The 26,599-nt window shown below is 51.2% G+C and overlaps 1 protein-coding gene across 2 annotated transcripts in view; it reads left to right on the top strand.

Moving 5' to 3' along the window:
• Positions 1 to 24,557, top strand: part of CACNA1H (calcium voltage-gated channel subunit alpha1 H) — a 147,640-nt gene extending 123,083 nt beyond the window's left edge. For both annotated transcript variants that reach the window (XM_058849731.1, XM_058849730.1), the window contains exons 26-35: positions 1,317 to 1,468; positions 3,622 to 3,731; positions 4,213 to 4,346; positions 5,054 to 5,124; positions 11,902 to 11,980; positions 13,808 to 13,929; positions 14,685 to 14,999; positions 18,233 to 18,416; positions 21,429 to 21,604; positions 22,292 to 24,557. In XM_058849731.1, the coding sequence (XP_058705714.1) occupies positions 1,317 to 1,468; positions 3,622 to 3,731; positions 4,213 to 4,346; positions 5,054 to 5,124; positions 11,902 to 11,980; positions 13,808 to 13,929; positions 14,685 to 14,999; positions 18,233 to 18,416; positions 21,429 to 21,604; positions 22,292 to 23,383 (2,435 nt within the window). In that variant the 3' untranslated portion in view covers positions 23,384 to 24,557. The remainder of the gene's footprint in view (positions 1 to 1,316; positions 1,469 to 3,621; positions 3,732 to 4,212; positions 4,347 to 5,053; positions 5,125 to 11,901; positions 11,981 to 13,807; positions 13,930 to 14,684; positions 15,000 to 18,232; positions 18,417 to 21,428; positions 21,605 to 22,291) is intronic.
• The last annotated feature ends 2,042 nt before the right edge of the window (positions 24,558 to 26,599 follow it).

Genomic DNA, 26,599 nt, shown 5'->3' with positions numbered 1-26,599 from the left:
CGAGTGCTTCTGAACTGATTTCCCTCCTTATTTTCAAGGTGAAGTGACTTTATCTGAGCTCTTCATGCATTTAAAGCTGAACTCGCTGAAATATTTGCAAAATCCCCTCTCTGTGAGGAACAATCCTGCTCTGGCTTGGTGTGACCTGGGTGTCTCTTCCACTTGTAAAACCCACAGTAATGCTGCCTTGGCCTTGTGTAAACTCAGAATATTTACATTTCTGGAGTTTGAAAGGAATTTGACTCCACGCTGTGGCCACACTTGCACTGGAGAGAGGCACAAGCAGTAAATGCAGTCCTGGGCTCCAAACACTCTCCTTGGAACACTCCCAGGAATTTGGTCACAGGCAGAAATTTCCATGTTTCGAAGAGAAAAAAGGAGGAATCACCAGCAGAGATAAAAAGTTCAGGGCTGTCCTGGGAGGCAGGATCACCAGGGATCACTCAGAGATCACTTAGGAATATTTCAGGGATCACTCAGGAATCATTCAGGAATCACTCAGGAATAATTCAGGGATCACACAGGGATCACACAGGGATAATTCATGGATCATGCAGGGATCACTCAGGTTAATTCAGGTATCACACAGGGATCACATAGGGATCTCTCAGGATAATTCAGGGATCATGCAGGGATAATTCAGGGATCACTCAGGAATCACTCTGATTATTCAGGAATCACTCAGGAATAATTCAGGAATCACTCAGAGATCACTCAGGGATAATTCAGGGATCACTCAGGGATCACTCAGGGATCACTCAATGATTATTCAGGAATCACTCAGAGATCACTCAGGGATAATTCAGGAATAATTCAGGGATAATTCAGGAATCACTCGGAGATCACTCAGAGATCACTCAGGGATAATTCAGGAATCACTCGGAGATCACTCAGAGATCACTCAGGGATCACTCAGGGATAATTCAGGGATAATTCAGGAATCACTCAGGGATCACTCAATGATTATTCAGGAATCACTCAGAGATCACTCAGGGATAATTCAGGGATCACTCAGAGATCACTCAGGGGTAATTCAGGAATAATTCAGGAATCACTCAGAGATCACTCAGGAATAATTCAGGGATAATTCAGGGATATTTCAGGGATCACTCAGGGGTAATTCAGGAATAATTCAGGGATCACTCAGAGATCACTCAGGGATAATTCAGGGATCACTCAGGGATCACTCAGGGATCACTCAGCCACTTCCCACAGTCTGTCCAGCTCCGTTCTCCACCCGCTCTCCGGGCGGGAGGTGACCTCCAGGCCACCAGGACAGGGTCCCTTGTCTCACTGCTGTCCCCGTGTCCCCACAGAAGCCCAGCGCAGGCCCTACTACGCCGACTACTCCCCGGCCAGGAGATCCATCCACAGCCTGTGCACCAGCCACTACCTCGACCTCTTCATCACCTTCATCATCGGCGTCAACGTCATCACCATGTCCATGGAGCACTACAACCAGCCCAAGGTAGGAGCTGCCCCCCAGCACAGCTCCCTTGGGAGGAATTTCCCCCCGAGGCCGTTCCCAGTGGTGTTTTAGGGGTTTTTTAGCTTTTACCGTTTCTGTGCGTTTTTAATCCTGAGGTTCTTTAGTGCAGAACTCTGAACTCCGCACACGGAGCTCCCGCTTCCCCTTTTTGGGGTCAGACACAACAATTCCAGGCCTGGAATCAAGGACACCTCACTGCCTCAGGCCCTGAGGAATGTAAAAAGTGAGTTGAGGGCAGCAAACGTGAGGTAAATTAATTCATTACCTGAAGGGGGAATTGATTAATTAATTGGAAGATTAACCCCCAATATGCAAATGGACCAAACTTTAAAAAGTGTGAAAATTCATGACCTGCCATCCATTTTTGGGTGTAGTCCCTGGGGGCTTTGTCTGCCCTAAATGTGCCTGAAAGCCCTTCAATAAATACAAACACTTTTTAATTTTGGCTTGCCTCTGTTTTTAGGTAGTCCCAAAAATCACCAGTCCTTGGGAAGCCTCAACATTCTGATCCAGCTGATCTGGGAGTCACTGCCCCAGACTAAACCTTGATTTGGGTAAAAAAAAACAACCCAGCTAATGGAGAGTGAATTAAGCTTTTACCAGGAAAAGACCAATCCAAATATTTCCTCCCCTGATCCCAGACCAGACCTCACGCTGGAAAACAGTCTGGAGTTCTGAACATTCCATTAACAGATATAAACTGGGAGTTACGGCACACAGAGCATTTCTTTTCCTCAATGAAATTCGTATAAACCAACTTAAAAGTACAATTTTTTAATGTTTTAGAAAATCATTCGCCCCTCAGAACACCTTTGACTTCAATCATAAGGGCTGATAGATAAATTCATATCAATTGATCAATTTTCCATCTATAAATTTTCCATTTTGTTATCATTTATGGAGCTCTGGCTCAGCATTTACTTCTCCAGCATTCCCTGGTATCCTGCAAATGCCTCCTGGGTGCAGATCCAGAGGGGAACGTGTGTGTGTGTGTTTTTTACACCAGGGTAACTCCTTTGCTTCCCATGGAATTGTTGTTTATCCAGATTAGGTTTTATTTACGCTCAGTTTACGTTCGCTTAACACAGAGCTGTAAATCCAAATGCAAACATTCACAAACGATGGGAGAAGTCAGGATTTAGATGGAACAGGAGATTGTCCCGTGTTTTTTAAGCTGCCATTTTATTTTAGGTACTGGAACAAAAATAGGGATTGTTGCCAACACCTAAGAAACTTCCAGCTCTCATTCCCAAAAATCAGGGCATGGCCGTGCCCTGGTGGCCTCACTGTGTGTGGGGTCAGCAGAGCCAGGCATCACACAGAGAGGACAAAAAGAGCTTTCCTGTGCCCTGGGCTTTCCTGCAGGCTCCTCTGTTGCATTTATATCCAATTTTGTCCAGTTTGATTCTCACAATTCCCATTTTTCACTGGAAATTCAGAGTCCTGTGCTACACTGAACTGAACCCCCCAATCCCTCCCCACCCCAGGAGCTGCTTCCCTCCCCAAATGTCTATTTTAAGGCCCCACAAGATTCCTTTGCTATTGTTGGCCCCCAGCTCCAATGAAATCCATTACAAACACTCATCATCCTCAAGTATAAACACTGTGGATTCCTGACTTCCGAGAGCGGCTCCGTGGAGAGCGGGAACGCTGCACCAAATATGGACACGCTTTGCCCAGCTCTGGAGATGTCCCATTTTTCAACAAGGAAAGGTTTAATCCATCTCCAAGGTTTATTTATTTCCCTGAGCTTTTTAAGCAAAGCCTTTGTCCTGAGGATTGGAGAAATGATCCATCGAGGATTTTCTCCTCCCCAGGGCTGGGCAGTTCACACCGAGGAATCTTCAGCAGATGGGGAAGGGGTGAATATTTTCATGCCTGGCCCAGGCTGAACAATTTGTGCACTGAGCTTGAACCTGACATTTTTAGCAGAACTAATCTTGGTGCTTTGGAGGTTTTTTTGTTTGACTCAGGGGCTAAGCCTTTATTTGAGTTCTGCTGGGTGATTTAGTGAGCTCTGCCAGCCTTTATGACTTTATTCCTGATATTCCTGCGCTTCTCTCACCCTGCTCCCTCCCTGGGGGTCTAGGAAGGGAAAACTGGGATGGCATAACTGGGATCTCTCTTTCCAGTCCCTGGATGAAGCCCTCAAGTACTGCAACTACGTGTTCACCATCGTCTTTGTGTTCGAGGCACTGCTGAAGTTGGTGGCCTTTGGTTTCCGGAGGTTTTTTAAGGACAGGTGAGAGCAGGTTGAACCCCTGTGGATTTGGGATTCAGGGCTGGATTGACCCAGTTTCAGAGCCAGAATCTGGAGAGATGTAACAGGAAGAGCCCAGGGCTGCCTCTCTGTGCAAACTTTGTAGTGTAAGAGCTAAAAATCCTAAGAACTGCTGGCTGTGCTTTGCTGGAGGAGTTCAGGAAATCTCCCAAAATTCCAGATGCATCTTTTCCCCCAGTATTTCCCTTTCCACCAGGCCTGACCAGCTCAGCCTAGAGGTCAGAAACACTTCCCAGTCAGCTCCCAGCCACTTCCCAGATTTTGTGGCTCACAGGATGTCTGTGCCAGCTGCTCTGAGCTGGTTTTGTACCACCTAAAAATCACAGGTCCAGCTGAGAGCCAGGAGATGCATTCAGGATCTGCTGGTGATTAACATCAAATTCCCTCCTCTTGGATTACCCACGTGTCATCTGAATTCTGTGTGTCCTTCCTCTCTCTGTAGGTGGAACCAGCTGGACTTGGCCATAGTTCTCCTGTCGATTGTGGGGATCACGCTGGAGGAGATCGAGATGAACGCTGCCCTTCCCATCAATCCCACCATCATCCGCATCATGAGGGTGCTCAGGATAGCCAGAGGTGTGTCCTGCTCCCAGGGAAATCCCTGGGACATTTGTCCTTCCAGCCCTGCTGGTTCATTTCCAGTGGGGAACGTGAAATGGCAGCTCAGGGACCTGCTGGGGGCTTTCCAGAGGCATCTGAGGTTGGATTCTGATTCCAGCTCGGGATCACAGAGCTTTTATCCAGGTCCAGAGCAGAGTGGGAAGTGATGGCAGGCAGGGCTTGGGTAGATGCTCTTCACTGAGGAGTTGGTTCCCATTTTCCTGCCTGGGCACGTTTGAGTTCTTGTAGGTTTTTGTCCATTTTCACAGAATTCCATGAAGGGACCTCAAAGCCCATCCAGTGCCAGCCCTGCCATGGCCAGGGACACTTTCCACTGTCCCAGGCTGCTCCAAACCCTGTCCAGCCTGGCCTTGGACGCTTCCAGGGATCCAGGGGCAGCCACAGCTTCTCTGAGAATTTTATTTCCACCCCTCCCCACCCTCCCAGGGAGGAATTCCTTCCCAATATCCCGTAATCCTGCTCTCTGGCAGTGGGAATCCATTCCCCTTGGGACTGACAGTGGGATTTTCAGCCCTGCTGGGATGCAGAGAACTCCCCACGTGCATAAACAGCAGTAAGAGAGACTTGAACCCTCCCTGCAAGACCTGAACCTCGATTTCCTTCCTGGATTTTCCCTGCAACATCCCCCAGCCCTGCTGAGCAGGATTTGCTCCTCATTTCAGTGCTGAAACTGCTGAAAATGGCCACGGGCATGAGAGCTCTGCTGGACACGGTGGTGCAAGCCCTGCCCCAGGTAAGCCCCCAAAATTCCTCCAAGCCCAGGGAACAGAAGTGCCTTTGGGGCCTGGGGACAGCTCTGTGTCTGGGGGCCTCCAGAAGCCACCTGGGGAGGGTCTCAGCTTTCTCCAGGCCTTGGGAGAGGAGTTTTGCTCATCCCGGAGCGTGTTTGATGGCAGAACCAAAACGATGGGAAAAGAGTTCCCTGAGAGAAAATTGCTGTGGGCAGAGCTGGTGCAAAGCCCAGATTTCACTGGCAAGTTTGGGAAACACCAGGATGGACAGAGAAGGACGTTGGAGGAAGAGCTGGGAGCTTCCAACTCAGGAGTTTTATTTGGGAGGCAGGAACAACCACAGTTATTGACAGAGGTGCTGCAGCCTTGGAAAGGGAAATTGGGGAGATGATGCTGAGGGCCAAAATCTTGGTTTGGGGTCACCAATCACCAAATTCTCCTGAGCTGCAAGAGAAACAACAACACTTCCAGACTTAGGGAATTCGATAGGATCCTGCAAGTGTTCACTTCCTGGGGCCGCTCTTTTATGGATCTGAGAAAAGAAGGAAGGAAACTTCTTGCTGGCTTTCAGTCCTCCATCAGAATTCCAAGGTGTTTGGTTGTTTTGTGTTTCTTTTTTTTAATTTTATCCTTTTTAAGGTGTGTTCTGCTCCTTTGTGGGTGTGCTGGTGTGAGCTGTGATCGTTCAGTTTGGATTTAACTCCCATCCCTGCCCATCCCAATTCCCTGGATCCCAAGGGCAGACCCCATGTGGGAGCCTCCTCCAGAGGATGAGTGGCCACAAGAGAATCAGCCAAAAACATGGAATTACCCAAAAACACCCCTGGGACTCAGTTCCTAAGTACAAAGCAACCCACAATCTATTCCAAGAGAACTGGAAAACAGGGAATTTCTTTCCCTGCAAAGACCCCTTTGCTTTTCTCTCCAGCATTGCTATGAAGATGTTTCTAATCCCAGCATTTGCCCTTTGGCACCCAGATTTCCTTCAGGATTTGGGCTGAGGCTAAAGCAGGGATTCACCAACCTGACCCCTGGGCTGGCATTTCAAGAAATCCCTGGATTTGTGTCTGGTTTTCAATTTACAAAGCGTTGTCACCACAGATGGTTATTTTCTCTCCCTCCTTCTTTTCTGTCCCCCCCACAAACAATGGGGTGGCTCCAGGCCAGGCTTTTGGTTTCCTTGGGGTGTTCCTGCAGTTTGCATTCCCAGCAAGGTCTCTTGTCAAGGGAAAACCCCAGGGATATTCCCAGCAGATCTCGTGCAGATTAAAAAAACGCCACTTTGGCCTCCAGTGAAGCTCAGAAAATGAGAAGGGAATTTTAGGAAGAGCTCTCTGACAACCATCACTCTTCATAAAGCTGCAGCTTTCATTTCCAAGGCAGGGCATGAGCTCCTACCCTAATTAAATTAGCATCCTAAAGCCACAGCTGGAAAATCCTCATAGAATGTGGTTTCTAAGTGACAAAAAAAAAAAGCTAATTTAATGTTTATTCATTTAGGTTTGGGGGGAAATTCTTTGTCTGGTGTGTGGAGAATGCCCATTTATGGGCTGACGATGACAAGGAACTGTCACTGCATTTTTTTGGGGGGTGATTTTCATCAGCTTTGGATTTGGTTTATATTCAGCAATTTGAGTAACACTTGGAGAACCAATTTATCCCCAAATTTGGGGGAATGCAGCATTTTGATCCAAGACTGTCACAGGATTAATCTCCTCTTTTGGGATTTCAGGCTGAGCTTGAGCTGCTCTTTCCAAAGCGTTCCTGCCCTTCTCCTTGTGTGGTAACCTCTGTCCACCAGGTCAAAGATCTTCTCCCCCACCTGACCTGTGGAGAAAAAGGAGATGGAGAAGAGGAAAAAAGTGAGGAGAGGCCACAGAGACAGAAAGAATGGTCAGGGAATGATCTCAGATTGACACCTTCTCTTCCCACCTTCTCCATGTCCTCTGGATCCCACAAAAACCCCAGCTCTGGGTTCTTGTTTTAAGGATTCAGGAATCAGCCATCCCCTGCTGATGGAACACATTCATGTTTACTCTTCCTACTAAAACAAAATCTGCTGAGTTTGGTCTGAATTGGCCAACTTTGTTTTTTCACTGGATGTAATTTTGCTTTTTCCTTGTAGCACTTCTCCTTTTCGGAGCAATGGTAGATGAAATAATCTCTTGCAGTCTGGTGAAGGAGAGCAGTGAACTCCTTTAATCTCTTTTCAAGCCCTGCTTCAAGTGTTTTCCTCTTCTTTCTGAGCTCCTGCTCGTTAAGACTCGATAATGAATTACACCACTCATCCGTCACTGATCATTTCCTTGCTCCTGCATCTGCTGGCTGCTGGGTTTGGAAGCAAAGGCTGCTCTCCAAGGCTCCTCTTTGATGGTTTTCCTTTAGTCCTTTTCCCATTCCCAGCTTTCCAAAGTCCAGTTCACCCTCTCTGTATCAGATTTGGGTTAAAATGCTGCTGGTGGAAGCAAATCCCCATTGCTGAGCTGCCACAACTCTTCCTGGTGGAGAGGACAACTGGAATCCGGCCCAATTCCCACCCTCCAACAACAAGGAGATGTGAAACTTCCCTATCAAAAGATCTGGGTTGTTTTCCCTTCCCTGGTCTCTCTTGATCCGTGGATGGCACATTAATTCCCTGCAGGCTGTACAAGAGACTCCTCTCTGTCTTCAAAAGCTTGGAACTGCCCCAAGGGGCAAGTTGTCCCAAACAGGGACTCTGTGCCAAGAAAAAAGGGAAGAACTCCTCATCCCAGCAGAGTCCTGAAGGGCAGGACCTGAATTTGCTCCTGTCCAGGAGTTTATCTCCCCTTGGTGCTGTAATTCCTGGGCTTATCTCAGTTTGGGCTCACAAAGAGCTTTTCTGGCATTGTCCAACAGAAGTTGGGGGACAAAAACAACAGCCTGCCTTTGCCAGACAGAGGCACAGGGATGGGAATGTGTGAGCAGCCCAGGAATGATGGATTTGGGGAGACTGTGGGCTGATCCCTCAGGGATACAGAATTCCATAGGCACAAAAATCCTGCTGGCTCCTGGGGCTGAGGGGACACAGAAAGGGGACCTTGTTCAGGTCAGCCTGAGGTGACTTCATCCTCCAAAGTTCTGGCTCCCCACCAATCCTGGAATTCTCCTGGAATTTCCAGGCAGAAGTGTCCATCTTCTCCTGGGCCTCGTGCATAAATCAGGCTGTGTTTTCCCGCTGCCAGGATTGCTGCCTTGGCTAGAGAGTGATGGAAGGAAGATGGGGAGGACTCACAGCTTTGGAAAGGCTTGGCAGGAGCTTAATTTTATAAGGAATTGCTCTGGACAGGCATCCCAGGGAGCGGAGAGCATCAGTAACGGGAATGCCAATGGATGTCAGAGCAGGAAGAGGCCCGGGAGGACGTGGCTTCACCCAGGAGAGGGAGAGCAGGAGACACAAATTCCATCAGCCCTCTCCCAGAGCCAGCTGGGTGTGTGGAGAGGGAAGCCCTTCCCTTGAGCTGAGGAGGTTATTCCAGGGGTTTTCAGATCCAGCTGGGATATGCTGGGAGAGGCTGCTGGAGGCTCTCCCTGCTCCTCCATGGCACGGAGGACAATGCCAGTGTCCCCACGGCATCCCAGTGCTGCCAGCCAGCATTCCAGGAGGGACAATCACAGATCCTCACCAGCATCTCTTGTGGCTTCTCTGAGACCCTCAGGGCATCAACAACATCTCCAAAAGGTTCTTCACCTGTGCTTCCCTCCCCGAGTCCACAGCGCCCCTTGGCACTGGATTCCCAGGAAATGCTGGCTGGCCCCTGGCTGCAGGAGGGAGGGGATATCTGGAGCTCCCTGGGCCCGAGTTCAGGATGGATACCAGAGCCTGAGCTGAACAGAACCACTCTGGGGCCTGCTGGGGCTGCCAGAGCTGAGGCTGCTGCCAGAGCTGGGCTTCTGTTCCTGGTGGAGCATCCAGCCCAGGCATCCCAGCCTTTGGAGAAGAGCTCCTGCCCCCTCCCGTTCCCTCCAGCAGCATGATTCATGCACCATCTTCTCCCTGTGTGCTCACTGGCTCTGAGTGCTCTGGAGACATCAATTACCCATCCCTGAGGGAGCTCCAGAGGGGAACAGGAGTGACTCAGCAGGGTCACAGCCACACACACGGCCCCGTGCTCAGCCCCTGAGCCCCCCTGAGCCCCCCTGAGCCAGCTCCTGCTCCCCAGCACATCCCTGGGAATGTGCCTGGGCTCCTTCTCCATGCCACACCTTGGTGGAGGCTGTGGGCTGAAGAGGACTTTCCCTTTCCCTTTCCCTTTCCCTTTCCCTTTCCCTTTCCCTTTCCCTTTCCCTTTCCCTTTCCCTTTCCCTTTCCCTTTCCCTTTCCCTTTCCCTTTCCCTTTCCCTTTCCCTTTCCCTTTCCCTTTCCCTTTCTCTTTCCCTTTCCCTTTCCCTTTCCCTTTCCCTTTCCCTTTCCCTTTCCCTTTCCCTTTCCCTTTCCCTTTCCCTTTTCTTTTTCCCTCTCCCTTCTCCTTCTCCTTCTCCTTCTCCTTCTCCTTCTCCTTCTCCTTCTCCTTCTCCTTCTCCTTCTCCTTCTCCTTCTCCTTCTCCTTCTCCTTCTCCTTCTCCTTCTCCTTCTCCTTCTCCTTCTCCTTCTCCTTCTCCTTCTCCTTCTCCTTCTCCTTCTCCTTCTCCTTCTCCTTCTCCTTCTCTCTTCCCTCTTCCCTCTTCCCTCTTCCCTCTTCCCTCTCCCCTCTCCACTCTCCCCTCTCCCCTCCATTAAAAACCAAATAACATCTTTTACAGATAACCTGGCAATAACTCTCACATTACCCTAAACTCTCTGGAATTTCATCAGTGCCATGAGTTTGCAGGCTGATTTTTCAGGCATCAAAACACTCAGGCTTCTCAGACCAAAATCCAACGCCCTCTTCTGTTGCCTCAACCTCCAGAGTTTGTTTTTCCCTTTTATTTTAATTCCCTGTAATTATTTGCTCGTTTGCCTCCCCAGCAGTGCGAGTGGGGTGTTTGTGCTTGTTCCTAATGACTCCCAAACCATCAGTGGTCCAGCAGACAGGGGCAGGAAAAGCTATTCCAGAAGGCAACAGAGGCAGATGAAATAATCCAGCCCAGCCATCCACATCCCTGTTTTATCTTTATTATTCCCTGGAGGATGGTAATAATGTTAGGGAAATTGCAGAGCCAGTTTAGGCTTTAGAGCAATTACAGCCTGCACTGGGTGATTGGACTATTCCCATTTCTTTAATATAAAAAAATCCCCTCTTTCATCAGCATGAGCTGTGTTAATTTTATAATGACAGATATGACACCGATAAACTTTCTGATTAAATTAAGCACAGTCAAAATAACAAAAAAAAAAAAAAAAAAAAAAGGAAAAAAAAACCAAAAAGAAAGAAAAAATGTGGCTATGCCACCTCAGCTAAGAAAACTCTCCCAAACTGAGAGTTCACTAAAATGCCCCTCAGAGACTGGGAACCCCTGGGCCTGGATCACCTCCTAGTTCCTTGTTTTTAGGGATAAAATCCTGCTCGTGCTGTTGAGAACTGACTTTGTCTCATCAGGAATTGCTAACTGAGAGATTCAAGCTGCAGCAGAGATAAATGTGAGCAGTTCCTTGCAGGTGGGAGCGGGTCAGGTCACTCTGCCCTTCGTGTTCTCTGCCTGAATCACCAAAAATCTGCTCCAGGAGATGTTTTTTGAGGCTTGGATTGTGTGCTGGGATGGAATCCAGCATGGAGAGCTGTGATGCTGCTGGTGTGAAGAGCTTTTGTGCTGTTTTCATGTCCCTGGGGGCCTTGGAACACCTCCAGCAGCACCTGGAGCTGCAGAGCTGGTGTACAGGATAAGGATTTTCCTGTGGGACATGGAAAAGCTAAAATCTGGGAAGTTCTTGTTGAGAAAGGCCTGTAAAGGAAAAGGCTCAGGGAATTCTGCTCTCCCTGGAACACTGCAAGCCCTCCATGCCAGAGAAACCTTTGGAAACCAGTTCCTCCAGTGGCTTGTTGCTGTCTCAGAGTCGCAGGAAAGGAAAGGCCCCCAGATCCCAAAGCAGAGCCCAGATCCCAAAGCAGAGCCCAGGACCCAAAGCAGAGCCCAGATCCCAAAACAGAGCCCAGGTCCCAAAGCAGAGCCCAGATCCCAAAACAGAGCCCAGATCCCAAAGCAGAGCCCAGGTCCCAAAGCAGAGCCCAGGTCCCAAAGCAGAGCCCAGATCCCAAAACAGAGCCCAGGTCCCAAAGCAGAGCCCAGGTCCCAAAGCAGAGCCCAGGTCCCAAAACAGAGCCCAGGTCCCAAAGCAGAGCCCAGATCCCAAAGCAGAGCCCAGATCCCAAAGCAGAGCCCAGGACCCAAAGCAGAGCCCAGATCCCAAAGCAGAGCCCAGATCCCAAAACAGAGCCCAGGTCCCAAAGCAGAGCCCAGATCCCAAAGCAGAGCCCAGATCCCAAAGCAGAGCCCAGGACCCAAAGCAGAGCCCAGATCCCAAAGCAGAGCCCAGATCCCAAAACAGAGCCCAGGACCCAAAGCAGAGCCCAGGTCCCAAAGCAGCCCTGCCCCACAGACTGCCCCAGGGTGGCTGAATTCCAGACCAGTTGAGGGTGATGGAGAAGCTGCTGCTTTCCCCAGGGGCATTTCTGCTCCTTCCCCCACACAAAGAACTCCCTGGGCCCCGTAAAGCAGAACTCTGAGAGGGACCAGGGCTGATTTGCCTCTGTCCCTGCTTTGCTCGTGTTGAAAATGTGATGGAGTGATTTCATTCATGACCTCGACTTGCCTGACCCTTGTTCTGCTTTCTCCTTGTGTAGGTAGGGAACCTTGGCCTACTTTTTATGCTCCTGTTTTTTATCTATGCTGCCCTGGGAGTGGAATTGTTTGGCAAGCTCGGTGAGTAATGGGGCTGACGCCGCTCGCTTCATCCGGTTGGTGTTTATTTGGTACCTGGCTGCTTCCTTTTCTTTCTTTCTCTCTCTCTCTCATTCTTGGGCCTTCCTCAGCTTCACACTCATGCTCTGAAGATGGAAGTTTTGTCTCGATCTCAGGGTCACAGCTGACACACGAGGATGTAACACAGAACCTTCCTAACACACACACACACACACACATTTAGGGCTTTGTCCAACGCCAGCCTCGGCTGCAGAGGAACTCTTTGCTGTTTAAATATCATTGCCCAGCATGGATTTGTTCAAGTTTGCTACTGGAGACAGAACTGGAGTCTGCAGGGCTGGCTGGGGGTCAGATTCCTGCTGGAGAGGTGCCACCATAAACACGTCCCTGCTCGGAGCTTCCCCCACAGCCCATCAGTTCTCTGCACGTGGCTGCCGCTGCTCTTCCAGCTCCCAGGGCTCGTCTTGCCACGTTCTCAGCATCACCTTCCCCTCTCTCCATCAATCAGGAGGCACCCAGTGCTTCCTTCTTGTCCAGCATTAATTAATCCTCCAGTCTGAGCATCCTGGAGCTGCTCAGGAATGTGCCCATCACTAAAATCAGGGCAAACCCCCAGCCCGACCTTGCCCAGCCTGGAAAACGCTGTTGGAAGGAGCTGTGTCTGCATCCTCAACATTTCCATCCCAATTAGAGCTCCAGGAGCACCAGAAGGGCCCTTCCTGAGCAAGTTTATGGCTGTCATTAATCCCCTTTATGAGCCCAGCCCTCTGCTCAGATTACAAGTGCCTGAGAGCAGGATAATTCTTTCAACCAAAACCAAATTATTTTTCAGTCTCCCACCAATTCCGGGGAAAGAATTAGTTCTGCACACACCCTGAGTGAAGCAGCGTGGGTTTATATTCCATGCCTGGAGTTATGGGTGTATTTGTTCAGTCACAGGGGTGAAAAATGGCTCTTCTGCTGTTTCCACACACACCTGGGCAATGCCAGCCCAGGGAACCCCACTGGGGCAGGACTCTGCTTCCCAGCCCAATTTCATGGGAATATTCCCTCCTTTTTCCTGATCAGTCCATGCCAGCCACAAGAACCATCAGCCCTCTCTCCCCCAGGACTGGTCATTTGTGGGTTTTTCTTGGAATTTTTTTTGGTTTTCCTTCCAATTTACCTCAGAATAATTACCTAAGACTGAAATGCCCAACCAAGAGCCATTGCTGCCTGTCCTAATGGATATTTAACGAGGCTGTGTTTTATGGGAAGATGGATATTTCCTATGTTCAATTTGCATTCATTAGGCTATTAATTCTCAGGGGGAAAATATCAGATTGCTCCACTTTATCTCAGTGAAAATATCCCTCATGGTGGATGTAAAAAATCATCAAGGCAGGGGTGCAGTCAAGAGGAAAACAGACAATGGAGGCTCTAGAGCAGGAGTAAAGAAAATCACAGAAATCATAAGATCATGGAATCATGGAAGGGTTTGGGTTGAAAAGGACTTTAAAGCTCATCCAGTGCCACCCCCTGCCATGGGCAGGGACACCTTCCACTCTCCCAGGTCGCTCCAAGTCCCATCCAACCTGGCCTTGAACGTTTCCAGGGAGGAAAATTCCACCAACAGCATTTCCACACCTCCTGGTGTCCTGTCCCAAAGTTCTCCAGCTGAAAACACCTTTCCCCCTGTCCCCCCTGCTCCTCCTGAGCGGGACATCACCACCCCCTGACACCCCAAATCCACGGGACATCGCTCAGGGTGCCAGCCCCGGCTTTGGGGGCTGCTGTGGATAATCCAGCGTGGCTTGGCTGATGTGCTGCTCCTTCCCTGTCCCGCAGATTGCAGCGAGGAGAATCCCTGTGAAGGCCTGAGCCGCCACGCCACCTTCACCAACTTCGGCATGGCCTTCCTCACCCTCTTCAGGGTGTCCACAGGGGACAACTGGAACGGGATCATGAAGGTGTGTGCAGTCTCTGGGTACTTCCTCCCCTTGGGAGAGCTGTGGGTAAAGTTTTCAAACAGATTTAGGCTACTCTTGGGTGAAAATGTTTCCTCTTCCAACATCAAAATGAGACTAATATAAAAGCCAGGTGTGTTTTCAAGCAGGGATTTGTTCTAAGTCTCACCCAGCCTGAAGTTTTGTTCCTGGATATGATATTTAAGGAAAATGAGGCCAGTTTTTTGGCTGGGAGGAGTAACCCTGTGTTCTGTGTCCTGTGCCTTTGGGATGCGTGATAGAATCCCAGGATCATGGAATGGTTTGGGGTGGAAGGGACCCTAAAGCTCATCCAGTTCCACCCCATGCCATGGGCAGGCAAAGCTCCCACCATCCCTGGCTGCTCCATGCTCTGTCCAACCTGGCCTGGAGCATCCCAGGCTGCTCCATGCTCTGTCCAACCTGGCCTGGAGCATCCCAGGCTGCTCCATGCTCTGTCCAACCTGGCCTGGAGCATCCCAGGCTGCTCCATGCTCTGTCCAACCTGGCCTGGAGCATCCCAGGCTGCTCCATGCTCTGTCCAACCCGGCCTGGAGCACTGCAGGGCTGGGAAACCCAAAACTCCTGGGCAGCCCATTCCCCTCTCGGTAGGTGCTGTAACTCACAATCTCCATCTTTTACCTGTTTCAGTCGTACCCACTTTGTGTTCTTGTGCTGTTTCTGCACCTGGAGGCTGAGCAGAGCCCCACTAACGCCTGCCCTGTCCCTCCCTGCTGCAGGACACGCTCCGGGAGTGCACTCGGGAGGACAAGCACTGCCTCAGTTACCTGCCCGTCATCTCCCCCGTCTACTTCGTCACCTTCGTCCTCATCGCCCAGTTCGTCCTGGTCAACGTGGTGGTGGCAGTGCTGATGAAGCACCTGGAGGAGAGCAACAAGGAGGCCAAGGAGGACGCTGAGATGGACGCCGAGATCGAGCTGGAGATGTCCAGAGGGAGCAGCGCCGCCGGCGGCAGCAGGAGCGGGGCCGTGGCCGCAGAGAGCCGGGCCCTGCACGGGAGCCAGGAGCATTCCAAGGGGAAGCACCAAGCCCTGGTGAGAGCTGGGGTGGGGAGGGGATGGATCCTGAGCAGCTGATCCCACACAGGCAGATTCCACACGGAGCCAGAGGGACGGGAGACGAGGAGCAGGGATGTCACCAGAGCCCCACATCCTGAGTCAGCTCCCGGGGCTCCTGGAGGTGCTGGAATTGTTATCCTGGCTGTTATTCCAGAGGAAGGTTGAAATTCCATTCTCAGGTTGTGGATTTTAAATTCAGAGCCATAAAAGCCACAGGTCCCTGTCCTGCTGTCCCAGCCAGTCCTTGTCATTTTTCATGAGCAATCCCAAAAAGCCTGGGAACGCTGGCACTGGCACCTACAGCGTGGGATGGGATAAATTCCCACTGCTCAGGTTCTGTTTAACCCCACTTTGGGATTTGCAGAGGATCCTCCAGCAGTTCAGTGCTGGTGTAAAACCTGCAGCTCCCCACTGGCTCTGCTTAGGACATGGATGGCTTGGGAATAACCAGAGCTGGAGGTTCCTGGGTTGAGTTTCCAGTCGCTGCCTGCTCTCTGATTCCGATCAGTCCTCCAGGAAAACAATCAGAGGTGCAGGGGGGAAGGAGGGCGTGAGATAATTGTCTCATCCCATGTCAGCAGCCTGTGATTAAGAGTGAACACGGAATTGTGTTGTCACCACCATCACAAATAAATCTACCGCGAAATCAGCGGGGGCTTGGAGATTAAATTACATTAAATTAGATTTTTGTGAAATCTATCCGACTCCATTAAGGCAAGGCAAAAGATTTGGTTCCACAGCAATGGGGAATTGGCTGTTTGAATGTTGTTCCTGACAGACAGCCCTGCACAGGGAAATGCACAGGTTGCTTTTCTAACTGGGGGAAGAGAGGGCACATCCCTTCACACACGCTGGCATTGCAACCACTCCCTTCTCCTTGGGTTTTCCTCATCCTCCAAAACTTCCCGAGGAGCTGGGCAGAGCCTCCTTTTAACCCTGGAAGTGATGAGGAGGAAAAGCATCCCCTTCATCCTTCTGCTCCACTTCCCACCACGTCCTGCCAGCGTCCCACAGAAGCAGCAGGCTGAGGTGGCTGATGTCCTGAACCACCCCAGACCTGTCCCTCCCCAGCCTCTGTCCTTTCCAGCTGGGAAATCAGCCCTGTGTGGGATAGGAGTGAAATCCTCTTTTTAAACCATTAAAATGTGTGTTTGGTGTGCAGGGTGCTGTGTGAGCAGCGTGACTTCACATGTTAAACCCAGAGCTGCAGGCAGAGTGTTTTGTTTGTGGGGAAAACAGTGTCAGGTTTGATTTTATTGTTTGTTTTTCTTGCTTATGAAATATTATTAATATTGTTAATATTATTAACATATTATATATATTAATATATACTATTAATATTATTGTTTTACTGCTTATGAGACTGAGGAAAGCGAGGTGGGGTGGGGATCAACACCTCAGGCTCCCAGCAATCGCCAGAGCTGGATTCAGGAGATTCAGGAGATTCAGGAGATGCTCCAGGGAGATTCCCAGCAAACCAGAAGGGCTTCAGCCCCCTCTGCTCTGTCCCATCCCAATTTCCAGGGTATGGGATCAGGCTCTGGAGTGCAGCAGGTGTTTCCCAGTGAGGAGGAGGAGCAGCAGCGATGCCTCCAAACCATCCTCACCGCCCAGAGCAGCTCTCCAGGTGGGAGCCAACAAATTTCCCCTCCGTGGCTCGTATTTCAAGCACTTTACTTCATTTGAAATTTACCCACGTCCCTAATTCAGTCAGGTCTCAACAGCTGAACCCTTAAAAATTGAAGTGGCTGATGTCAAGGAGGGCTTTTTGTTCATTTGTTCCAGCCAAAGACAAACGGAGCTTTAGGAGCCAAATCCCGAGATCCTTCCGTTCGAGTGCTGAGACCTTTTGTTCCTGGTGAGGCTCCGGGCTGTGAAGGAGCCCCTGGCTGCCCCCAGCTCTGTGCTGATGGAGCTGGGATGGCCAAGGACCGAGTGGCACCGGCTGCTGAGGCTTTAATCCACCAGCTGAGAGCCCTGGGTGGCTCCTGGGCACGGCCCTGGCTGGCAGAGCTGGAGGCCAGTGAGCTGTAAACACCCCCTGGCCCCCCATCCCAGCCAAGCTCCACAGCCTAAAAACATGGAATAATTCATCTTGGGGTGTGCATCTCCAGGGAGCTGAGGAGAGACATTTCTAAGCCAGAAATACAAGTAAAAAAAAAAACAAAAAACAGATTTAACCAGATCCTTGGTGAGCTCCAAACCTGAGGGATCTCAGGGACAGGTTTTGCTGGCAGAGAGGGAAAACAGCCTGGCAGAGCAAAGCAAAATACATTTAATTTAGGACATGCAGCTGGGAAAATGTTTTCAATCAGTCACTGGGAGGCTGACATTAAAGGAAAACCAGAGGGATTAGCTGTGTTTTAGATAACAGGGTAACTTGGGAGGGGAACGTGGCTGCAGGGCCTGGCCATGGGGCTCCTGCTCGCCCAGCATTTGGCCAAGTGGTGCCATCACCTCTCAGCTTCTCCATCAGCACCTCAGGGACATCACTGGTGTCCCCAAAGCTTCCTGTGAGCCCAGGATGGATTTGCTGAGGTACCTGAGAGGGGTTTAATGTCTGTGGTGTGCTCGGTGTGGGCACTTCCAACCAGAACCATTTCGGTGACAAGAAAGAAAAATCCCTTTTCTACCCCAAACAGGCTCCACACCCTCACTGCCACGGCATCTTCTCCTTCCCTCTGCCTCCTCCTTCAGGGCTCAGTGGTGCCCAAAATGCTCCAGGTTTTAGGAGAGAGGCCTCAGGGTTTGCAGGGGTGTTGATGTGTTTAAATGTCTGCCCTGTGAGGGTGTTTTGGGGAGAATTTCCAGAAGGATTTGTTTTGGCCTGTCTCTCCTCTGTTTGAGGGGAAGGATGTCACCCTCGGTCCTCCTGAGAACATCTCCTTGGAACGTCAGATTGGGAAAATGGGAGAAATGCTGCTTTATTCCTATGTTTAACAAATGGGCTCCTTTTTCCAGGCCTTTCCTTTCTCCCAAGAGTTGACTTTGGACAAAAAGTTGACTTTTTCAATGGTGGGTCACTGATGCCTCCCTTTATTCCAGCCTCATGCCGAGCTCTTCCCTCAGTGCACCTTCTCCATCCTGCACCCACGCACGCTCTGGGCGAGATCCCGAGGGGAACACAAGGTTTGGAAGCAAAGAGGGAAGGAATTCCCTGTAAATTCCCCACTGGGCTGACCCCATCTCCCTCTCTGGTTGCTCTGCAGGGCAGTTCAGCCTCCCTGAGGCCCCAGGATTCCCAGAATCTGCTGACAGTCCGCAAGATCTCCGTGTCCCGGATGCATTCCCTGCCCAACGACAGCTACATGTTCCGGCCCGTGACCCCGGCCAAGGCCCCGCTGCCCCTGCACGAGGTGGAGATGGAAACCTACCCCTGCAAAGCCCAAAGAGGTACCACCCCTGCAGATTCCCCTGCTCTGAGGCTAAGTTTGGGGTTCCTCACGACCAGGAGGATGTAGGAAGGGGCTCCTCAGGGAGCTCAGCCTGGAGAAAAGGAGGCTCAGGGGGAAACCTCTCACTCTCCACAACTCCCTGAGAGGAAGGGGCAAGGTTGGGCTCTGCTCGCAGGGAACAGGGCCAGGATGAGAGGAAACAGCCTCAAGTTCTGCCAGGGGAGGTTTAGATTGGATATCAGGAGAAATTTCTTCACTGGAAAGGTGTTCAGGCATCAGAACAGGCTCCCAGGGCAGCGGTGGGGTCACCATCCCTGGAAATGTTCCAAAAACCTGTGGATCTGGCACCTTGATTTAGCGCTGGCCTTGGCAGTGCTGGGTTAATGGGTGGAATCCGTGGTCTTTTCCAATCTTTACAATTCCATGATCACACAGCAGCTGCACAGGGGGGTTCGGTGGGGAGCAGCCAACGCCAGCATGGCCTGATTTGATTCCATCAGCACCACAGGGCTTTCCCACATTCTGCAGAATTCCATGTTTCCATCACTTTCCCGGGAGCGAGCTGGTGGCTCAGATGTCTGGGGAGAAGCCAGGCTCCTGAGCACAGCTCCAGCTTTTTCAGCTGAGGAAAAGGGAGCTGTGCATCCCCTCTGACTCCTGCCTGCGGATCAATAACATCCCCAGGAATAAAAGCCGGAGTCGGGATTGCTTCCAGCACAATTCCTCATCGTTTCAGGCAGGCTGCAGCCTCAGGGCAGTGCCTTTCAGCACCACACAGAGTTCAGAGCTGCAGGGGTTTCTCTGAGAGCAGAAAGATCAGAAACCACTCTCTGCTTCTTCCCAAGCCCGGCCTTGTAATGAATGTCATGGAGAGACGCCGTAATCCGGGAATCACGAGTGCACGGAGCCTTTGAGGGGACATTCATCCACTGCACATTTCCCTGAAAATGCCTCTCTGTCTCTTTTGTCGAGCTGCTTTGAAGGGGAAATCGATCTGAAACACAATCTCTGCCTCCCTAAAAGCACACGTGCTCCTGGAGTGGCTCCCAAGAACTTTTCCCAGCCTGGTTGCCTTTGATCCGGCGCGGTTTGAAACGCGAGAGCTGCTCAGTGGGTTTGCACACCCCAATTTGCTGTGATTTCCTTGGGAGAAGGAACTCTGTGTTTGTTCAGACTCTCTGGGAGCCAGGCCATGTTCTCTGCTCAGTGTTTATTATTATTTCACCTGCAAATTCCTTGTGAAAGAAAGAAAACAGAGGTTGAGTTTCACGGGCGGCCTCCTGGGGCTGCTTTTCATCCCTGGAGTGGCTGTAAAGCAGGATTTATATCCATATAAAACTGCTGGGACATTGGCAGGGCTGGGCAGAACCCACAGAGAATTCTCTGATGTTTCCCAAATTCCTAAATTTCTCCTCCAAGAGCACTGGAGGGATGGATATGATGGATATGATGGATATGATGGATATGATGGATATGACTTTTTACCTGGTGGTAAAACCACCGTAATATAAATATGGATATAAATGATACCCAAATCAAACCGAGCCCATGGAGACTCCCATGAGCATCTGTGTTTCCATGGGCTTCAGGATGTCTGATCTTTTCCCAATACTCTGCCAACCACACAGTGAAAATCTCGTGGGATGAGCAGATCTCGGGATATTTTGGTTTTAGATGCAGTTTGCTGATTTTCTAGAAAAACAAGAGAAAAAATACCCAGCTCCAGAGATCTTCAGTGCTCCTGAGCATCCAGTTTGGAGGGGGTTTGAGTTTCCTATATGAGAGCTCGATGGAAAGTTTCCAACAGGAGGAAATTCCAGCTGAGGACAGGGAGTAGAGCATTGGGTCTGGATTTTATGACCATGTTTGTGACAGATTTTATGACAGAGTTTTTCTGCATCATAAAAAAGCATTTCATAAAGCCTGGACTAACACACAAACAACACAGGCTCAGCCTGAAACTCTAGGTATAGGAGAGCCTAAAAAAACCCAGGGAGAAAGCGGGGTGGGGTGGGAATTCCTTCTGTGGTGCTCTGGAGAAAAGCTCCAAAAGAAAAATTATTAAACACTCACTTCTCTTCATCCCCACCAACAAATCTGTCTGTGAAATGCAACTGTGATGTGTCTGGATGGCTTTTGTCAGGGGTTCAAGTTCCCTGACCCCTGGGTGAGATCTCTTGGAGTGATGGATAACGGTGTTTTGAACACGGAGCTGGGCAGCACTGGAGGAACAGACGCTGGGTTTCAAACTAATGGGGACAATAAATCCTACAGCCAAAAACCAGAGGAGCAGGAGAGCTTTCAAACAACTCCCAGGCGCAGTAAAGCAGCACCACGGATGGGCTGGGGAGGAGGGATGGCCTTCAGAGCCAGCCTGGGAGGCTCTGGGAGGAGAGGGATTCCAGCCTGTGCTCAGGGCTGTCAGAGCTCTTGGAGCAGCCCCCGAGCTCCTGGTGGGAGCACGCTGAGCCTCGGGAACAGCCCCTGGTGCTGCTGGGCTCTGGTGGGTGGGAAGAGGTTGTAGAATATCCTGAGATATTCTGTGATCTGAGGATCAGAGTCCTGCACAGACACCCCAGCAGCTGGGACCTCCCTGCCATCCCTGCTGAGGTTCAAAGCAGCACACAGGACAAGGGACGAGGGTTTTAATCCTGGCATTGCCCAAGGCTTATGCTGAGGTTTGGAATCTCAGGCCCAACAGGTTTTCACGGAATCAGAGGATCAACGGGTTGGAAGAGACCTGCAAGATCATCGAGTCCAACCCAACCCAAACACCTCAAGCAGACCACGGCACCGAGTGCCACATCCAGCCTTTCTTTAACACATCCAGGGATTTAACACATCCATGACTCCACCTCCTCCCTGGCAGACAATTCCAGTACTTTACCACCCTTCCCACAAAAAACATTTTTCCTTCTCCCTCCTTCGTTAATTCCCCTCTTGAAGCTTCTGCCTCAAACCTTGAGAGCCCCCAGGCCGAGCAATGACTGTTCCCTGTGTCCTGCCCTAGGATCCATCACCTCCATCCGCTCCCAGCCCGTGGGGACGAGCTCCTCGCTGAGGGTGCCCACGGAGTCGCTGCCGCCGCTGCGCTGCCCCGGCCACGAAGGGCGGCACCGCTGGAAGGTCCTGGCCCCCCACGGCACTCCCCGATCTCCTGCTCTCAACAAGCTGCTCTGCAGACAGGTGAGGGGCCCAGAGCACCCAGAGGTCACTCTTGTGGTGTCACCTGGTTCTTTCCCAGTCCTCTCTTGTGTTTCTCTGCTTGGATTCGAAGAGTAGAATTCCTGGTTCAGAACGAAACGTGCCATAAGTTTTAATATATTCCTGCCCCAGCAAATGCCACGTGGGAAGGCCCTTTATCCCTACTTCCATCTTCATGGCTGTGCTTTTCCAGGAAATAAGAGCTAAAGCCTGGGGAGAAGGTGTCCAAATCCATTTTACCAGTGCTGGGAGAGACCCCCACTGTGAAGGGTTGTGCTGGCTCAGGATTTGGGGCTGGAGCAAGAGCAAGGCCCGGCAGATGCCAGTCCTGAACATGAAGGCTCCTGCCAGCAGAAGTTGATCCTCTTGCTCAGGAGGGTCTGACAGGACTGGCACGATGGGGCAGGAATGAGGTGGGCTCTGTTAGAGCCACCAACCCCTCCCCTTGTGCCATGGGCTCCCCATCCCTGCGAGTGTCCCAGGCCAGCTTGGATGGGGCTTGGAGCAACCTGGACTGCTGGGAGGTGCCCATGGCAGGGTGTGGAAGGAGATGAGCTTTAAGACCCCTTCCAACACAGCATGGTTATAGAATTCTGTGTCCCTCGCTGGAGGTGCTGTGCCCAGCACATCCCCAGGATCTCACCCCACTTCTCTCTCCTCCCTTTCCAGGAGGCCGTCCGGACGGACTCGGTAGACGGACAGACTCCAGAGCGCAAAGACAGCCTGCAAGCAGAGCCTGGAGAGCCCCAGCCATCAGCAAAGCAGCCCCAGAGCACCCTCACCCCCAGCCCTCTCCATTCCCCGCTCCCGGCCACCCCTCCACGCTCCCCCCCATCCTCCCCGCACCGGCCCCTCGGCCCCCTGGCACGGAAGCACACGTGTGGCCAGCACGGCGTTCCCAGCCGGCCACCCAGCCCCACCAGCCCCGAGGGCTGCCAGGGCGAGCCCTCAGACCTGGCTGACGAGGAGGTTCAGCACATCAACAGCTCAGCCAAAGACTGGGCAGAGGAGCACTCGGACCCCGGCAGCCGCTCCAGCTCGCCCTTCACCTCCCCGGCCCCGTCCCCTGTGCCCCTCAAGAACTGCAGCACAAGCAGCCTCTCCCGCAAGGAGAAGGACTTGAAGAAGTTCTACAGCACCGACAGCAAGGGCTTCCTCGGCAAGCCCAGCTGGGCCGACGAGCAGCGGCGGCATTCCATCGAGATCTGCCCCTCCGGCAGCGCCCCGGACCGCGCCTTCCAGGAGCCCACCGAGGACAAGCAGCGGCCCCCCGGCCACGTCCAGCCGGAGGCCGACTACATCCACGGAGCCCGGAGGAAGAAGAAGATGAGCCCGCCCTGCATTTCTATAGATCCTCCCATGGAGGATGACGGCGCGGCGGCCTCGCGCACCAAACCCTCCGAGAACACCCTGCTGCGGAGGAGAACCCCGTCCTGCGAGTTCCCGGCCTACCGAGAATCCCTGGAGCTCCCGGAGAGCCAGCCCCCGTGCCGAGGGGAGCACCTCAGCATCCCCAACTTCTCCTTCGAGCAGCTGGACGGCGGCTCCTTGAGCAGCCTCTCGGAGCTGCTGGACAGCGCCCAGCCCTCCGCGGACTCGCGGCCGGACGCTGAGCCGAAAAAGACGGATCACTTAAAAACTCAGCGGGGCAACGGCGAGAGGAGCAAAGAGCTGCTGGGCACCGCCAAGAGCCCCCTGCGGAAGCAGGATTTGGGCCCCGTGACTGCTGCCACAGAGGAAGGCGCGGATGACCCAGTATAGCTGCTGGGATGGGGGAGCGGGGGGGTCTCAAGGGCTTGTCACCAATGTGGGGGTTCCAAGGACACCCAGGGCTCGGCGGTGGCCGTCACCGGGGCCATCCCCACCCTGCGGTCAATCCTTGGGAAGCGCCGTTGGAAGTTTGCAAAAAAAAAAACAAACAAATAATAAAACACCACACACGTACACACGCAGGAAAAAACGAAAAAGAAACCAAACGAACGGCTGGGGATGGGTTTTTGGGGGGATTTGGCAAGAGGTTTTGGGGTTTCTTTTCTAAGGGGAAGGTGGAGTTGGTGCAGGGGTGGTTTCGTTCCTCCCACCCCGCTCCGTGGCCTCGATCACATTGATTCGGGCCCGAGGTGGTGGCGGTTGGGATTTCGGGGGATTCTCTTGGGGTTTTGTTGTTTTGTTGGGTTTGTTTTTTGTTTTTCTTTTATTTTAAAGATGCTCGACTTTTCCTGAGGCACCTTTTCGAGCTGTCACGTTACGCTGGAGTGCCTGGGAGCTGGACATTGTCTGTATATCAGCAGTTCTATAAATAAAAATTCTGTATTTGTGAGCTACAAAACGAGGAGACAAACAAACAAACAAACAAACAAAAAAAAAAAAGAAAAAAGAAAAACCTGGGGAAAAAAAAATAGACCCACAAAAACTCTCTCTTCATAATGCACATATTTTTATAGAGAAACAGAGATGCTGGTTTTTGCATTACATGGGTGGTGTTTCCTTGGGTTTTCTGTGGAATTCATTGTTCCAGCCATTCATTTTCCAAATGTTTCTCCTCTTTCCTCGCTTCCCTTCCCTCCACCGTCACCCCACCAGCTTCTTCTCACAGCTGATGCTTCTGACGTCTCGCTCATTTTCTTTTGTACTTTAGAGGTTGTCCTAATTACAGACAAAAAACCAAATCACTACTGAATTGTAGCCAGTGCAATAATAAGTTATTCATTCTTCTTGTCTGTCCAACTGTCCTGTTGCTTTTTTTCCCCCCTTTTTTTAACTGAAATTCAGGTTAAACGTCGCAATAATCTGAACTGACATGCACAAAGACGGTTTCTCGTGTTACAAAGAGGAAAAAAAAATCTAATAAAAAAAAAAAAAAGGAAAAAAAAAACCCTACATTTACAGAGAGATTAAAAAAACTGAACAAATAAATAGTAAATTATTTAAGAAATGTATTTTGTTTACTGCAGTTCTAAGTAAATTATTGATACATTGTGTAAAGGTGTAAAGAGCTGTCATAGGTGATGTTCTTTGTGAGCATTTAAGGTGATGATTCTCCTCCTCTGGCAGAACAACCCCAACCCCTCAGGGCAGTTTGCATTCCCTGTCCTTCCCTCCCCATCCCTGGACACGTTCCCTTCCCAAGGCCCTTCCAGAAGCCTCTAGAGGAATCCAGGTCACCTCTTAACACCACTTTGAGGGATGGGGTTTTTTTTTGCAGCTTTTGGGGTTGATTTTCCTTTTTTACCCTCCTTCCCCACCCCTCCTGCAGGCCCTGTGTCCATGGCCACGGGAAGGAGGAGCAGGAAGGAGCCCATGGACACCCAGGGGGGAATAAACCCATCCAGTCGTTTCCGTTTGGTTCCTTCCGTGCCGCCTCATATTTACGGCTTCACATTTATCTTCTGTTATCGATGCATCCATTACTCCAAAGGAAATGTATCTTGTTTCACATCTATTAAACTGTATAAACTGGAAGCGTGGCCTCCCTTTGTGCCGCAGCGGGGGCAGCCCACGCGTCCCTCCCGCTGCCGGAGCTCGGCATTCCCCGAAAAACTCTTTGCTCAACCTCTCCAAGCTGCAGCCCCCCGGGTGTGAACCATCCCTGCTGGAGATGGAGGCTTCTCCCACCTCCCCCTGAGCTCTGAGAATCCCTCACCTCACCCAGGAGTCTCCATGTGTCGATCCCGCTGCTTCCGAGGAGCACCTGCGCCGCTGTAATTAAGAGTCGTTTAGAATTATTGTAAATAATGATTCTGTCTCAGTGGGAGGGCGAGGAATTCCAGAAAAGAGCCACAAAATCCATGATTAACAGTGCTTTGGGGAGGATGGCAAACTCCTTTTGCAGCAGTTTAAGGAGGGGAGGAGAATCCCTCTCCTCCTGGGGGCGTGGGGGACGCTCCGGGGTGTCCCTCAGAGTAGGGGGACGCTCGGGGTGTCATTTACTGCTGGCATGATTTAGCTTTGCTGGAAAAGGCCTGAATTCCCTTCTGGCCCTGGGCCTGAATTCCCTTCAGGGGGAAAATCCTCTGGCCACAGGGTTGGTGGTTGATGGTGGTGATGGAGAGGGGGGTGTAGAACAACTTGGGAAGTGCTTGAGGCCGTGGTGGCGTTGGGAATGAGTTGGGATATTTGCTCCTGGTTCTGGCTCTGCTCAGCCTGCCACCCTTCCCAAAGCCCTTCCCAAAGCCCTCAGAGCTCATCAGGACCCAAAATAGCCCCATCCAGGAGCCTGCAGGAACATCCTGGCAGCGTGGGGAGAATCCAGCTCCAACTGAATTCTCCAAGAGCAGAGAGTGACCGGGGATTGCTCCCTGATGTCACTTTTGGGGACACTCACCTGGACTTGCAGGTGCAAAACCCCCACAGCTGCATCCCCAAAACCTGGCCATGACTAGGAAATCTATTTAACATCAGCCAGTGTTAATTTTGTTGATTAATTCTCTGCAGCATTAAGCAATTTCCCCCCGGACTGTCTGCAAGCCTTGCTTAAGATCGGAAGTGAAAAGCACGGGGTAAATGCAAGTCATGATTATTTAATTGGATCGATTTCTATTTTGCATTTTTAATGGCCATTCAGTCCTGTCCATTTATCAGCCAGACTCTGCCCCACCACTCTCCATTCCAGCAAACCCACAGTCCTCAGGGATGGGTGCTGTGTCCATCTGGGCTGGCCCAGAGCCACCTCAGCAGCCTTTGAGGGGCAGGAATCAAACAGGGATTAAAAAACACCACGCTGAGGAAGGAAACTATCACAGGGCCTCTGCTTCAAGGGTAAATCTCAGATGGCATCGATCTGAAATCCTCTTTGTCATGCTGGGGAGGAAAAAAAAGCTTTAAAAAATACCAACCACCAAATCTGACGCCATCCTGGGTGCAATTAGCCCCAACCTTAATCTGTCAGAGCTGTGAGATCATACAGGTTGCATGAATGCTAATAAGCATTTGATATTTGTACAAGCTTTCTGGGGATGAATAATTCAATTGACTTCA

Source organism: Poecile atricapillus, chromosome 14 (assembly GCF_030490865.1).
Source record: "Poecile atricapillus isolate bPoeAtr1 chromosome 14, bPoeAtr1.hap1, whole genome shotgun sequence".
Classification (NCBI taxonomy): Eukaryota; Metazoa; Chordata; class Aves; order Passeriformes; family Paridae; genus Poecile; species Poecile atricapillus.
The sequence above is the reverse complement of the archived record's forward strand: the minus strand, read 5'-3'. Positions and strand labels throughout refer to the sequence as shown.